General features: G+C 49.3%; 1 protein-coding gene across 1 annotated transcript in view; it reads left to right on the forward strand.

The window, feature by feature from the left end:
* The window catches only part of LOC116432716 (uncharacterized), a 31,782-nt gene extending 25,201 nt beyond the window's left edge, over nucleotides 1-6,581 (forward strand). Inside the window, exon 2 of the mRNA XM_031989963.2 lies at nucleotides 2,968-6,581. Within this exon, the coding sequence (XP_031845823.1) occupies nucleotides 2,976-4,163 (1,188 nt within the window). The 5' untranslated portion in view covers nucleotides 2,968-2,975 and the 3' untranslated portion in view covers nucleotides 4,164-6,581. The remainder of the gene's footprint in view (nucleotides 1-2,967) is intronic.
* Nucleotides 6,582-15,564: the final 8,983 nt, after the last annotated feature.

A 15,564-nucleotide genomic window follows, 5' to 3' on the forward strand; every position in this document is an offset into this window, starting at 1 on the left:
TTCCCACCACCGACTCCCAGCGTTCCTCTTCTCGCTCCCTCTCCCGTGACGCGACCGTGCGAGGCGTTGATAAGGCGCAACGACGGAAAGAGAAAGAGAAACTGGCTCCCTCTGTGAAACGGACAGCGATAGGCCGAGGTGGAAGGCGAAAGGAGACCGAGTGACAGCGGCGAACGTCGGAATCGGAGACGCGGAAAGAGACGTTCGAAAGAGAGGGTCGAAAGTATCTCGCGAAGGGCGAGAAGGGAGCGGAAAAGACAGGCGGAGGTTGGTAGCGGGAAAATAAAGTGCGAGAGGGAAAAGTGCAAACGGGAGAGAGGCTATCCATTAAGACGAGGAATGCGGGGGAGGAGGGAAGACGTTGAAAAGGGACCGTGGAAAAGAAAGACACTCGGCTGGAAGGGGTACAACGGGGGTGGAGGGGGGATGGAAAATCGAAGCAGGGAGAGAGGGAGGTTCGAAAGTCGGGCTCTAGCGTTTCACGGCGACACTCGAAGGCGCATAATCATCCTGTCCTTTTGTCGTTTACCGTCGACAGTTGCGCCGCCGTTCCGTGGCGATCAAACCGACGTCTACGGGTTTTCTATAGGTCATAGGGGCGTTTCGGGGGTGCGCGAGGAGATCGTTTCCCTCCTCGAGTCTCGCTTCTCACACCGGGGTTGCTTTTCCGCTTCTTGTTCCCTGGTTATTAGGGCTGCCTTTGGCCGCGGGACAATCGAGAGGCACCGGGTAATGGGCGGGGCTTCAGGCAGGACCGGTGCCGTCATAATTCCACCCTGTCGAGGGGCTCGGCGCTTCCAGCGTTTCTGGAACCGCGCGTTTTTCACGGCGATAGGCGCTCCGTCTCCCCCAAGGTGAGAGGTTTTTTGGTTTTCGGTTGGGTTTTTGCTGCGAGGGCTGTTCCTTCGTTTTGAATATTTCTTTCTGGGGAATAACATGAATTTCTGTGTATTGTTACGCTTTATGATTTCTATGGATGGTTAACGTTCGTAGAAATAGGAGTGGATTAATCTTGTTGCTTTAATTAAAGTGAGAGTTGATTGAACTTGTAGTATCTGAAAGTTTGTAGATTTTATTTGAAATGAATCTCGATTAAATTTTCTCGTTGAGTATTTTAGTATTGTACAGTTCGGTTGTATAGTTTAAGAATATTCCTGCAGTAAAGTTCACGATGCGTTTGGTACCCATTTATCGGGTCTTGGTTTTCCGTAATTGATATTCGTCTGAAATTGACGAATGAATAAGTGAGAAAGATTATTTACAAGGGTGATTGAATTTCTTCAATTTTTACATCGCCGGTCGAGCGCGTCCGCTCGACTCCGAAACGATGAGCCAGGAACGAGTATCTGACAAGGCAACCAGGAACGTCCTATCCAATTCCAGCCGTCATTCCAAGTCCAAACATAACGCCATTCTACAGGGCAAACATTTCTACTTTTCGACGGTGCAAACCTTCTGTGATACCTCGGGGTAGCTTGCTCTTCAACTGTGCTGACCATTTCGCGTCTCATTCAGCCCCCGTCATTCATCCCCCTTTTCATGTTGCACATGCTTAATGGCTACCTGTATATTCATGCCGTTTTGCGCGCAAATCAACATTCAAATTGCGTGCGCATACGTAATTAGATTGAACAGTGGCTCCGGGGTCAAGATCATCCCTCGCAACAACGAGCTCTTGGTTAATTTAGCGCTTTTTCTTTTGTCGACGATCAACCGTGTTTGACTTCCATCGGCAACGCGCACTTTCTTCGTTTTCAAATTGTGTTGTAATCATTCTTCGCCGATGAAAATCTAAAGCATGAAGTATTCAATAATTTCAAGGAGCTCAATTATAATCAGTGTCACAGTTCCTTTGAAACCGACAGGAAATGCACAAATAAAATAAGTTAAAGAATCATTCATCAATGAATATTATTGTCAAAGAAAAAATTACTGAGGAATGAAGCTTTAATTATCAAGATGCCAGCACATTGATAATAAATTTCATTCCGAATCGAAAATTCCCAGACGATACTTTGAACTCGATTGTGGCACGTTCCGTCGTCCGTCGGCCAAAGGAACCAACATGGCGGCCGTTCAGAGGCGTTTAGCTCCGAGATGAAGTGCGAAGTAGAGCATTCCCTCGTCGATGTTCGACGTTTGCCAGCCCCCATCGTTCAATGCAGTCCGTCCTCTTTTTCTATGTCAACACGAGGGCCAATTGAGTGGATATAATAGCCGGTACCACATGTTTCACTCGGATTCGCCGACATGTGGGTTCCGTCCGCGTCCCTCTGCACGGCTCACTAAAACATTAACAGAGTTCTGCGAAGGGAGGAACGCGCGGCGCACTAACGACAGTCCTCGAAGTCATCAAATTGATCACCATGATTTGGGTACTCCCCCATTATTCCGCCGCTAAAGCCTCGTGCACGCTGCGTGTCGCGCTAGGAATTACACGAGCGGATTCAATTACGCCTGTAAAAATCGTGTTCCCAAGCTCGTGAAACGATGCCGTTTTCATCGGAGAAAAATTCAATTCTCCAGATTCACTGCTATTAAGTTTCCTATGCAAAGACTATATAAGTATCTAACAAAATAAGAATCTTTCTTTCATTAGGAACACTATATTATTTATCAAATAATTTCCAATCCGATTCACAATCAGAATACAAACATCCGACCGAACATGTCATCGTTACACAATTATCAGAAACATTCGAAAGACGCTTGATTATTAAAAACCAGTATCTTCCAAGAAGAAACACAGTTCCATAAAAATATCCAGACGCCATGTCCACAAGGGGTAAAGCAGAAGCCCGGGCCGAAATTAGCGTGACCGAAAACCCGAATGGGCGGCGTTAACGCGAAAGGGAGGGTTCGCGGCCATTCCCGTCGGCGCGCACCCACGTCGCTCGTTCACGGAGCCGCAGAGAACAAGCCGGCGTTCGACGGAAAATAATAAACTGGTTCACGTTTCCATTCCAGGTCCTACCATGCGACCGTTCTCGACCGGCAATACAATGGCGTTGGAGATACCGACCAGCCTGCCTACCGAGAGGGTGTCCTCGCCGACGCCTTGCCGCAACCTGACCTTCTCGATCGAGAAGATCATGGAGCCGGACAAGCGACCGTCAGCGATCCCATCCGCCTTCAAGAAATACGAGCCGACGTACCTACAATATTACCCGTTCTTCTACTATTACCCGAACCCGCTGCTGAGAGCGTTCCCGGCGCCGCCGGCGACGACGCCGACGGTACCCCAGAACTCAGCGCCGCCCACCGCCGTCCAGGAAGCGTCTTCGAAGGTGAGCCTGACGGCAGTCTCGCCGGAGAGCCAGCGAGGCAAGAAGAGCCCAGGGCCGAGGAGCAACGAGATCACCGAGAACAACAAACAGAAAACGTACACCTGCCCCGATTGCGGGAAGGTGTTCAACGCTAATTACAACTTGAACAGACACATGCCCGTCCACACCGGAGCCAGGCCGTTCCTCTGCAAGATCTGCGGCAAGGGTTTCCGGCAAGCCAGCACCCTGTGCAGGCACAAGATCATTCACACCAAAGAGAAGCCGCACAAGTGCTCGATCTGCGGGAAAGCGTTCAACAGGAGTTCCACTCTGAACACTCACCGGCGTATACACTCGAACTACAAGCCGTACACCTGCGAGGAATGCGGCAAAGGGTTCCATCAGAAGGGCAACTACAAGAATCACAAGCTGACGCACAGGCCGGAGAAGGAGCACAAGTGCAAGATGTGTCCGAAGGCGTTCCATCAGAGCTACAACCTCAACTTCCACATGTTCACGCACAAGGACAAGAAACCGTTCTCGTGCAAGATCTGCGGGAAAGGATTCTGCAGGAACTTCGATTTGAAGAAGCACATGAGGAAACTACACGACACCGGACCGCCGATGTTGAACGAATTGAGCGCGTCGGCTCAGGGCAACGGTCAGCAGTCTGGTTACGCGTCGGTGCATCACGGTCCGGGCGGACACTCGTTCGTGCCGCCGTTTCTGCTGCCGCCGCCAGGTACACCGGGTTACCTGGCTCAACCCGACGTCGTCCCCAGAAGAGACTATCCGCTTCCCAAGGACGATCTCGTGACGTCTTATCCGTGGCCGGATCTGCTGTACAATGGACACCGGACGACCGAGTCCGCCGTTGAAGTCAAGGCACGCCAATGAACCCTGAAGAGGATGGAACTGGAATTTGGAGTATGGTATGCTTCGGATTGTCGGGGATCGTAGTGCTGCTCGATCGGGGACGCCCGCAGCGCTGGGAGACCGAGAAGAGATATACCAAAGAGAGCTGAGAGAAGACGGCGCGGATGGCCACGGGACAACCAACTACCTCAGCTACGGCAACCAAAAGTCACGGGAGTCGGGATCATTCCTGTTTTACCTTAAGATTAGCCTCGGGTTCGCCGGTGGATCCGTTTCCGCGGGAGACGTCTCCCACGGTCCGATGACACACGGGACGATCAATGTTTCCCAGGGAAGCTGGCTCTCCTTCGGCGCGGGCTGCGCGAACTGTGTTTCGGCTCTGCCTCGCTCCGGGACCCGGCCGAGCGACGTTCAGTGAGAATCGTCGCACCTGTATCGGATCGGGGCTCCATTGTGCTCCGCCGCGGACCTTTCGTCGTTCGGTTCGCTGCGGGATCGCGTACCGCGCGGATCAAAAGTTTCGAGCTTCGATCGTTCCTCTTTTCCCTTGGTTTCGACGGAAATTAGCGGAGATCGTCGATCATTCAAACTTCTTAATCTTCGTTGATCGGGTTTCGAAGTTTTCAATGCTCGAACGCCGGAGTTCGGCAACGAAAATTCCTCGTTTCACGCTTGAAGCTTAAACTTTAAACTTCGTGGAACGTTTCTCATTGATTCCTTCACTTTTACGACTTTTTATTTCTCTCGTTGTCAATGTTCCCGAAGCAGAAACGATCGAAACGGTTTCAGGATTTATTAGATAAACTCCAATTGCGTCTAAAGGAGACGAAGAAACACCGTGCATCCATCAAACGAGGAACATCGAAGCTAATCAGCCAGTCGAAAAAGACCAGAAGCATCCCGACGCGAAAGAAGCATCGCGCCGGCGGAAAACAGAAACATTGGAGCGACGCGTCGGAGCCCGGTTCTTAATTTCCGAAAACAAGCGGATCCGGCCGCGCCGATCGAACAAAAACCGTGGCCGGTGAAACAGCGCGGATAATCGAATTAGGCGACTCGCCGCGGACAATCCCGGCCGCGACAATGATATTTTAACCGAGCCCCCGATCGGCCGGCCGCGCGAGCCGCAAAACACCGAACCGAGCAATTGCCGAGCGCCGCGCATATCCGAGAAAGCAAATAATCGACGGCGGATAGTATCGGCGAAATAAACCGCGGCTGCAGTTAAATCAACAGCGAGAGAGAGAGAGAGAGAGAGAGAGAGAGAGACGAGAACGGCCTGGCGCGGAGGGTCGAAGGGAAGAGGGGGGTATTGGCGCGATGGCGGAACGGCGTGCTGGCCGGATCGTTATTGGGAACCGGTCCCCGCGATATCGGTTTAATCGTCGCATGAAGGCTCAATCGATCGGTAACCTGCGAGATGATTACTTATTCGTGTAAATATTTGTAAATATTTGTACCTGGCCGCAGAGGCGCGTAAACGTGTACGATCGTCGACGAGGTGGCGAGCAGACGGACGGGGGATCGTGATATTTCTCCGAAATCTCGACAGGATCAAGCGTTCCCTCCGTCGTTCCCCCGCGGCACGTCCCGCGGTACGAACAGAGAGAGAGAGAGAGAGACAGGACAGACGACACGGCAAGAGGCACTCTAGAGCGACACGTCCAAACCGCATATCTACTCTATTTAACTTTAGGCGAAATGTATAAATTCGGTGTGATAGTAGCTTTAAGCGACGCGTAGATAGCGAACGAAATGTTGGTCATTACGTAGACTTCGGATTTTATGCATTTACGGCACATCGCGAGTCTGTCGGGCACAAAAATCGAGCGACGACCGCCGGTCTATCGAGATCGTTTCCACGTGTGCAGCGAGGACAACGAAGCTTTGTAACAAATGAAAGATGCGAAAGATGTTTCTATCGGGACTCTGTTTTTCGTACGTTAGTCGATGATATCTGCATAAAGATCCGCGGTCTAGTCATTATTATCATTACACCGTTGTACGATTATCCTAGCCGGGTGTCGCGCGAGAGATCGCGCGGAGCTTCTGCGATAGGGACAGGACGTTTCTCCATTGATATTCTTCGTTCGTCGCGTGTCACGCGCACCGTGTCCCCGATGCATTTTTATTTACCGCCGGCGACCGGCTCGGCCGGTGAACGAGGAGAACTCGCGCGGCCGACCGGGGCGTTCTTGTGTGTTCTTCGTTCGGCGCGTTTGTGATTCGCGTTCGCTCGCGACCGCGCGCGTGTAGCCTCCGGAACACGACGTGACGGAGACACCAATCGATTCGTATTCCGCCGTTTCTACCGTGCGCGTTAGATAAGCAGCGAGCGTAACGACCGTGAATTAATTAAGCATGATTAACGGCGAGACTACAGAAACGTTATATATGTAGATAATCGGTAGAGTAGATGGAAATGCATATGTATGTGTCCCTCCCCCCTGTTGTAAATATCAGTCGAAACCAATGCAATAAAATCGTCGATACCAACGATCGTGTGTTTTCTTGCTCGTTTGCACTCCCCCGTTCTTTTGTGATTTAGGGCAGGCTCCTCTTTGAACGGGCGTGTTAATGTAAATCGAGTTTGGGACGGTTTGATCGAGTATCAGCCGCACCCGAGGAAGCTTCGATGTAGATTCCCTGCAGATTTCAGATAAGGCAGGCTTGACCCGGATGCTGTTCAAACGATATTTCATGCACCCCTTTGACGATGTTTCTCGAATTATTAATGTCGATATTGAACTTAACGATATTTAACGGAACATTCGTCTTAGAATTCTGAATTTGCAGCTGTAATGTTTATGTTTCCCTTCCTCGAAGTTCTTGGTATGTTTTGTACAATCTTTCACTCGACAAACTCGTTACAGGGTGAAAGTAAAGCATCGCAATTTCCGACTTAAGTTTCAAGCTTCGATCATAATCCGAGCGATACAATCTATAAAACTGCAATACAAAACAATCAATCATCACATAATGCAGCCTCGTATTACAACTACCAATGAACTCAGACATAACAAAACATCCTTCATCCACCTAGATTCCCAACGGAAGCCATCGCGCTCCTCAAACCGAAAAAATTAGCGGTGTCCAGAAAGGACCCGTTCAACCGTGAAGTATCGATCTCCGACGAAAAAAAAGAATACCTACCCCGAGCGTAGCTCACGTAACGAGGGTAGGAGCGTCCTAATCTCCGAGTGGCATCGTTCGATCCCTAATCTCGCGGGTATCGGCGAAAGAACCAGCCCTTAAGCACACCGTACGTCTCGATCGGATCGGGCGAGAAAAGCGACGGCCGTTATCGGCAACGGAGGAGGGCGCGAAAGTGCGAAAGAGCGAGGAAAAGGGAGCGAGTGGCGCATCATCTGCCATTAGACGCGATGCAATCTGCAGCGCTCGGAAGAGGCGGCGGGACCTCCTCCCGGCGAGTCGCGGCCGAGCGAGCGAGCGAGAGAGGGGCCAAAAGTTAGTCAAAGGTGGAAAAAGGAGACGGATCGATAGCGGTGGGTGGCCGGGAGCCGGCATCGAGGGTCGGGTAGGTGCCCACCTATCGGCGGGACAGAGAGAAAGGGCGGACGACGTGATTCCGACCCGATCTGTGCGAGAGATATCGCGCCGGCCTTCTGATGTATCTGCAGAATCTGTCCTCTATCCATTAAATCGGGACTCATCGCGGCAGAGTACACGTCCCTTATCAAACGCGGCGCTCGTCACTGTGCAAAATTCTCTATACAGACCCCGTACGTGTCAACGGAAAAAAAAAATAAAATCGGCCGCGCTCCGGGCTGAAATTCCACTATTAATTGGCGCGCGATGACTTATGAAAGAGGCGCGGGGTTTTTCGCAAATCAACGCTGTTTCCCGATATTCGGATTTTCGTGGAAATAGTATGACAACGTGATTTCCTTTTTTTTTTTTTTTTATTTTGGGAATTTTTGATGAAGGGTTTTTTTCAAGTCCTTTGTTGCGGTTCGAGGTGAATCGGAGTTTACGGGATTTGCGATTGTTCGGTGGTTTTGTTTCTTGGTTGTCGGGTAATTGTAATTTTTGAAATAGGCACTCGACGCGACGGTTCAATGGAATTCGAGTTACTTTTTTGCAGTGGGATGAACTGGGTCGTAGAGCGGCCAGTGTCACTCGAGATATTGACGCGTGTTTGGCGATGGTATCGCTAATGCACGGACCAGATGTGGGACGAAAAATTCCGTGCGCCGGAGGAGAATTTAAAGGACGAGGTGTGTCCTTGCGTCCGGTGGAGAATAAGTTCCGTCGGGGTGGAACGTTTGTTTAAATTTGAAAAAGGAAATAACATTCAGTTTCCCCGTATAAATCCGCGTTTTCATATCGCGCGTAATATCTCCTTGGAAATTTTTTTATGAAGGGATTTTATGGAAATGTACGCGATTATAAAAAGATGCAGTTAAATACCAGCCGTTGCTTCAGCTTTTTAATTAAAAACGGTTCTTCCTTGGTTTACCGCAGAATTAATGGCATTTAACAACCGTTTTCATATACCAGCGAATATAACGAATTGCACGAAAGATTGTTCAATCCCCGTAACTTAGAAATAAGATTCTTCAAAGCATTTCTCGTAGTATTCACTTGTAGAATCCGACTTTCCAAATTTCCTCTGAGTCTGCGTCGACGGACTTACGGTAACCAATGGCCAACTCGTTAATGGCAGAATCGTGGTTTAAGAAAAACGGCAGGAAGTCCTTTGTTACTTTTCAAGAAAGGTGTAAAGAAGTTTCGCCGATCAGCGGGGGTTGTATACAAACAAGTATTTAGCGGCGTTTAATGGGAATTATCCGGCCCGTGGTGGGACAATTAGGTGAGGATTATTAACACCTGGAGTCGGCATCACGCTGTTCCTTGAGTCGTCGCTACCATCCAGCTACCGTGCAACGCTCGAGAAACGTTTTCCTTGGCCGCCGCCACAAAAGTAACCGCCCTTGCGCCCTTATACGACTGACTCGTTCAACCGCGATTCCGGTTTTCCCATTCGGCCCTTCGCCGAAAGAAACCGACGCGCTGGATCCGTGGAACCGTGAAATCGTTTGGAAATCGGTGCCCCTGTACCTGCGCTCCTCGCGCAATATATTCGGCGATGTAACGTTAATCGCGGTCGCTTTAAAAATTTCAATATCATTCTTCAATACTCACGGGACTCTTGGATCTGTCTGTACATACCTTAGGTTCTATCTTTTAGGAATGAATATATATATATATATATATTATATTATAGTAATATTATAGTAATATTATAGTAATATAATATATATATTCATTCTTAAAAGATAAAGATAAATATATGTAATGACTAGTTCGATATATATAGTAGTAATATATATTATATTATAATATTACATATAATATAATATAATATATATGTTACTACTATAATAACCTATTATATAATAATATAGTAACTTCTGTGTATAGCAACATAACTTCTATATATATATATAATATTAATATAATATATAATACTATAATATAATATTAATATAATATATAATATTATAATATAATATAATATATATGTATTACTACTATAATAACCTATTATATAATAATATAGTAACTTCTGTGTATAGCAACATAACTTCTATGTATAGGAATATTATAGATAACCTAATTCCCATTAATTCAAACAGCAATCCAAAGCTTTCTCTCTAGAGGAGACCTAGACGAATCTAACTAGTCAAACTCGACAGCGAACTAACATTTAAAACTGAGAACGAACGATTTTATCAAAACAAATTCTGAACAACTTAAAAATCTTCGTTTTGCATACACTCTACTACATACATCTCTACACCCAGAATCAACCCCAAGCATCAATAAAAAGATGATCGTACAAACTATCCAAGCACAATCTTACCCAAACGATTTCCCGGAGGAAACGTCGGAACAGTCCGCGGATAAGAGGATTTCCGCAGCCCCGGAACGCGAGAGGCGCAAAAAAAACCTGTCGACGAGCTTCGACGGTATTAAACGCAGTCGTGGAAGCGAAGTACCAGCCGATACGATCGAGACAAACAAATATTTCCGACGCGAGGGGGTGGGGGTGCAGACCGCGCAGCGGGACACGCGAAATCCCCCGGACGATATCAGCGTACATAAATGAGACTCATCCCCCGCGTGTCCCGTGTTTTGGGACACACGGACGGTGCGCGCAGCCACCACCCTCTTCCACCGTTGCAACGCGTCGCCGAGCCCAACCACCCCCTATTAATATCCCCGTAATTGGTTAAAACCCGTAACTGATGAGCGAACTGTAAGTTATTATGCAAAGAGACCCTTGGTCCTCGGGACGATAGGGGTTTATGGGATACGGTTCAACACCTCTTCATTACCCTCTTCATCCCTCGATAGATCGTCTCTCTTTCTCGCCCCCTCTCTCCTTCCTTTCTGCTTCCTGTATCGCTGTGCACAACGGCATTACATACACCGCCGCCGCCGCCGCCGCCGCCGCCGCCGCGTCCCCGGGCATTGTCATTGTATCGCAGATCGCCCTCTGCACGCCTGGCTCGTTACAGGATTCATGAAAGAATTCAGTCGAGTGAATTCACACGCCGCGGAGTACACGACGACCGGCAGGATTCCCGGCCCGAAAGAAGCGTTTTCCGCGCGAAATATCGCCGGATTTCCAACGTACCTCGGTCCGCGCGGAGAGAAACATTGTGCGGATGCGTTTGAAACGACGACTGCTGTTTTGTGCCTCTCGGAATTCGGGCTTGGGGCGGTCAGGAGTTAACTCGCGTCGTGCTTGCACCTGTGGAATTTTTTTACGGTTAGAGGATTTAGATTTTAGTGTTTGATATTTTTGAGAAAACGTGGCTATCTTCAGTTATCTATATTTACCGAGTATTCAAATTAAGTATTACTCTTCTGTTATCAATTATTACACTGTGAAGATTGATATAGAATATGCCTGCAATTGTTTCCTTAATAAATCATTAATGACGAAGTTGCATCGATCGTAGCGGAGAAGTAACTCGTAGAGCAAGAGGTTAAAAGCCTTAAACTCCTGCATTCTAATAACACGTTGTCAAACCTAGTATCTCAATTTTCAGCCGAAGGAACTCGAAACAGGAAATACTCGCACAGCCATTAGCAGAAACCCGGACGTTACGGAGTATCGAGTAACGGCAACATAGTCGCCGGAGAACGTGCATCGAACAATCGTTCCCGATTCTTGAGTTACAGGAACGGTTGAACTCTCGGTCCCCGAGCCGCTTGCCCCGTCTAATTACGCGGTATCAGGTGTCACAGTCGTCGAATACTCGGCTGGCCCCCTACCCCCGATCATTGTGCGCCCGGTCGATCGTTATGCACGGTTCGACGCCTACGTGAAACGCGAGGGGACGGCGCGGCCAGTCGTCCGGATTCATCCCGAATCGTTCGTGTGACAGCCGAGTCGAGTCGGTCGACTAAACGGAATACTTAGCGATCCACGCGCTCGGGGGTAGGTCTCGGCGAAGAAACGGGGAGCGAGGATCGCTCGGAACGGTTCGACGCGTATCCGTTCGCGCGCCGCCGCCGTTTCCTTTTGTTATCGCAACGGCGCGCGGTCCCCTTGCCCCGATAACAAAGGCGATCCCGGGGCCGCGCGTGTCCATTTTATCTGCGCCGATACTCTAAACGGGACGCGGTGACGTTCACGGTGACCTCTTAATTAAACACACCCCCGGCGAGCGCTTAATTAACTCCCACGCGGCGGGCCTCGGGTTTTCAATCAATACAGAAACACACACGCGCTGCAAAGAATCCGGCGAGTCTAAATATTTGAAATAAACTTCGAGAAGTAATCTCGTAATGGGGATTAGAGCGACGGGGCGAACGGGGCCGGGGGTTAATTTATTACATTCCCCCGGTAATTCGTATTGAAGAGTCTCCGCTGGAAGCGCGGAGCGCAAAAGAATTACTTTTTTCCGTTTTTTCCCCCGGCTCTTTTTTTCGGAGGCTCCCACGCGAAATTCATTTCAATCCGACTCCGCTTTCCGTTCCTGACCTCGCTCCGCCGCGCCCTCCGCACCGCCGGCGTTCGGGCTAATGGAAAAAATTCCGTTCGCGGTAATCGCGGGGATATCGTCGGGTAAAAGGCTCGTCCGTCGGGGCTAACGAGGAACCGAGCGCATTATAATGACGTGCTCCTGCTCGCCCGGAATCGGATACGAGCCTCGGGTATCATGATAATCAAACTTTATTGTGTCATAACGGCGAGGGGCGGCGAGCGGCGGGTCCGGGGGAAACGGCAAATTGGATTGCGAGCGGCGCGGCCAGGTAACAGAAGTGTCGACGCCGCCGCCGCGGAGGAACCTCAAAGATTGATGGAGGAAACATCGAAGAAAGTGGTCGAGTGCGAATTCTTGCGTGCGAACCCGACTAACGAGCGGAGAACCCGGAGGTTGGAGAGGCGAACGCGACGGTTCCACGTTATAATGACGGGCCCTCTTCGAGCCACGGCAGCAAATGTGAAGGGCTCCGTTCCCCTCGCCCCGCCGACGATCCGCGACACCTTCGTTCCCGATTCCCGCGATAGGAGTGTCATCGATTCGGGTTCTACCCGCCTGACCCTCCCGCCGACTCTTTCCTACTCCATCTTCTACGCGAACAGCTATCTTCATCATTACGCGTCTACACCCTCGACAGCTCGGACTAAATCAAACGGAGCACGGAGATCGATGGATGGATGGAGAATCATTCTGATGAGGAGTCACTGAATGTATGCACCTTCCGTAACGGTACCTTGATTCGAGGTTTTTTGAGCTTCAACGTAGGACTACTGATTTGGGATTGATCGTTCCTTGCGGAGTCTTACCGTGATTAGGAGACTGTGGATAGGTAATCGAAGATGGAATCCTATTTGCATATGAAAGTTATTCTTAGCTCACTGTTCCTTATGAATATTTCTGTATATCCGTACAAAACCAACGATCCAATTAATTCTTACAGTTAATCCCCATGCGAGGGAACGACGGAAGATTACAAACTCCGATAACACATACCTGCTTGTACCAATCGCGCGAGGTGACCGGTAAATCAGCCTACAATCACGACAAAATTCCCTTTTCCAGGGAACTCCATAAATTTCTAATCAGTAGTTCATTTCTCACCGCTGGGCAGGCGCGAGGACCGCGCCGATCAGATTTAATTAAACATCTGGGGTATGTGGGTCAAGTCGCGTTAACCGCCAGAGGAAAAAAGCGTAATCGCGTCGACGGTGCACGCGCCGCGTCACGCACGCAACCCCGAAGGGGTTGTCGCCGGCGTCGGGAAGAGGGTCGCGCCGGCAGGAGGTCGCCAGGGGTGCCGGAGACATTTTCGAATCTGTTTAATCTTGGTCCGCGGTGCGTAAGTGAAAGCTATCTCCGTGAATGCGAAATCAAACAAAGCGACAAACAATCGGCCTGTCTCTGTCTTCGGCGGCGGGGCTCGTCTGTCCGTCCTCCGCGCTCCTGAGCGCACTCTAGCCATCGAGAGCAGCCAAAGTCGCTAGGACGGGCGCGAGATTGCGCCCCTTGCACCGCCGCTTTGATGTGTGCACTCGACACCATCCTGTCACACTCCAAGTGTTTATGAGGCGAATCTTTTCTCTCCGCCCCTTTCCCGGCCTCGCCGCCTCTCGCTCCCACCAGCGCGGTCCTCATTCTAAGCCGTGCGCCCTCCGCCGCCCTTGCGGCCCCCGCCATTTTCACCCGGTCTCTCGCTTTCGCTGCGCTCTTCTGATCGCCCGGTGAATGCGAGCGCGTTCCGTCGTCCCTCTCTCTTTTCGTCCACTTTCGTTGGATAATTAACCAGCTACCCCTTTTGCGAGCTGTGCCGCGGACCAACCACCGACGACGCGGTAAGGTCATCGAACCGGAAATAGCCTAGCGCGCCGACATCGGCGCCGGAGAGAGGAGAACGCCGTCAAGGCGAGAGGAATGAAGTGCCGGGCCTGTAATTAATCGAGCCCGTGCTCGTTCCCCGAACAATCCTATCGTGGATTATTTCACCGGTTTTTTTTCCGCTACCCGTGTTTCTTCGCTTGATATATTTTTTTTCTCCGCCGTTCGAGAGGGCACTGGAATGTAATGAGGTTTAGGGGCGCGCGCTTGGGATTTTCGGGTCATTTTCGAAGCTTCCGGATCGCGGTGGCGATACTGGAGTAATTTGTTCTTGCGATGTGTTTTATTGATATTGTTATTTATGTATGATGCTTGGAGAATATCGTAGAGTAATAATAGTATTATCGTATACATGCAATTTCGATGCATATTAATATATGTGAATATATTGTAATGTAAAGTGTAAAGTTTCAGAGGTAATTAGCTGAATTAGAAACAACGTTCTACTTTTCTCTTCTATTATATTAATTGTATTGAAGCATCCGAAAGATTTTCGTCGACCGAGTGAACAGAAAATAGTATTATCGCATACATGTATTAATATGCATCGAAATTGCAAGTATAAAGTTTCAGAGGTAATTAGCTGAATTAAAAACAACGCCCTACTTTTCTCTTCTATTGTATTAATTGTATTGAAGCATCCGTATGATTTTCGTCGACCAAGCGAATAGAAAATAGTATTAGCTTAAACGCCACTTTCCCAAGGAAATGTTTCGATACTCGAATCGATTTCCTCAGTATTTTCTTGTAAGGATCGACGAATTAAATGTCGTATACATGTATCAATATGCATCGAAATTGCAAGTGTAAAGTTTCGGAGGTAATTAGCTGAATTAAAAACAACGTTCTACCTTTCTCTTCTATTATATTAATTCTATTGAAGCATCCGTATAATTTTCGTCAACCGAGCGAACAGAAAATTGCAACGTGGCGAAACCCGGGAGAACCGCAGACGAACCGTTCGAGAAACAGCGGTTCCCGCGGCTGAAAAATTGGTACCGGCAAGGGCCGGCCCATTATCGTGTTATTTCACTTCTTTTTCTCCCCTCACTGTGCATGTCCGGCAGAGCCGGCACGCCGCGATTCAATTATTGCGCCGACATGGAAATTACGTATTTACGAGCCGCACGGTCGTTTCATCCTTTCATCGTTCCTTTTTCCTTGGCCCGCCAGGGCGGAGGCGGCGAATGAATGACGAACGAATGTGTTTCTGAAACTTGTTTCGACAGTGGCGATAATAAGGGCCCCATTGAGATGTTACGGGAACGCGGCAACAGTCGCCATTGTGTCTGGCCGGCTTCGTACCTGCCTGCGGGCCGAGCGAACATCCTGAAAATCTTCAATGGACCGTACTGCCAGCGATTCAAACGGGAAGCGGAACTGCCGAATGAATATGTTCTGTTTGACTCCCTTCAATCTGTTCCCCTCCTTTTCTTTTCGCCGGCTATTTCTGTTTTCTAAACTCGAACCTCGGTAATGATCGCGGTATTCTTCAACTACGCTCCTTCTTCTTCTTCTCCTTC

Source organism: Nomia melanderi, chromosome 1 (assembly GCF_051020985.1).
Source record: "Nomia melanderi isolate GNS246 chromosome 1, iyNomMela1, whole genome shotgun sequence".
NCBI classification, from domain to species: domain Eukaryota; kingdom Metazoa; phylum Arthropoda; class Insecta; order Hymenoptera; family Halictidae; genus Nomia; species Nomia melanderi.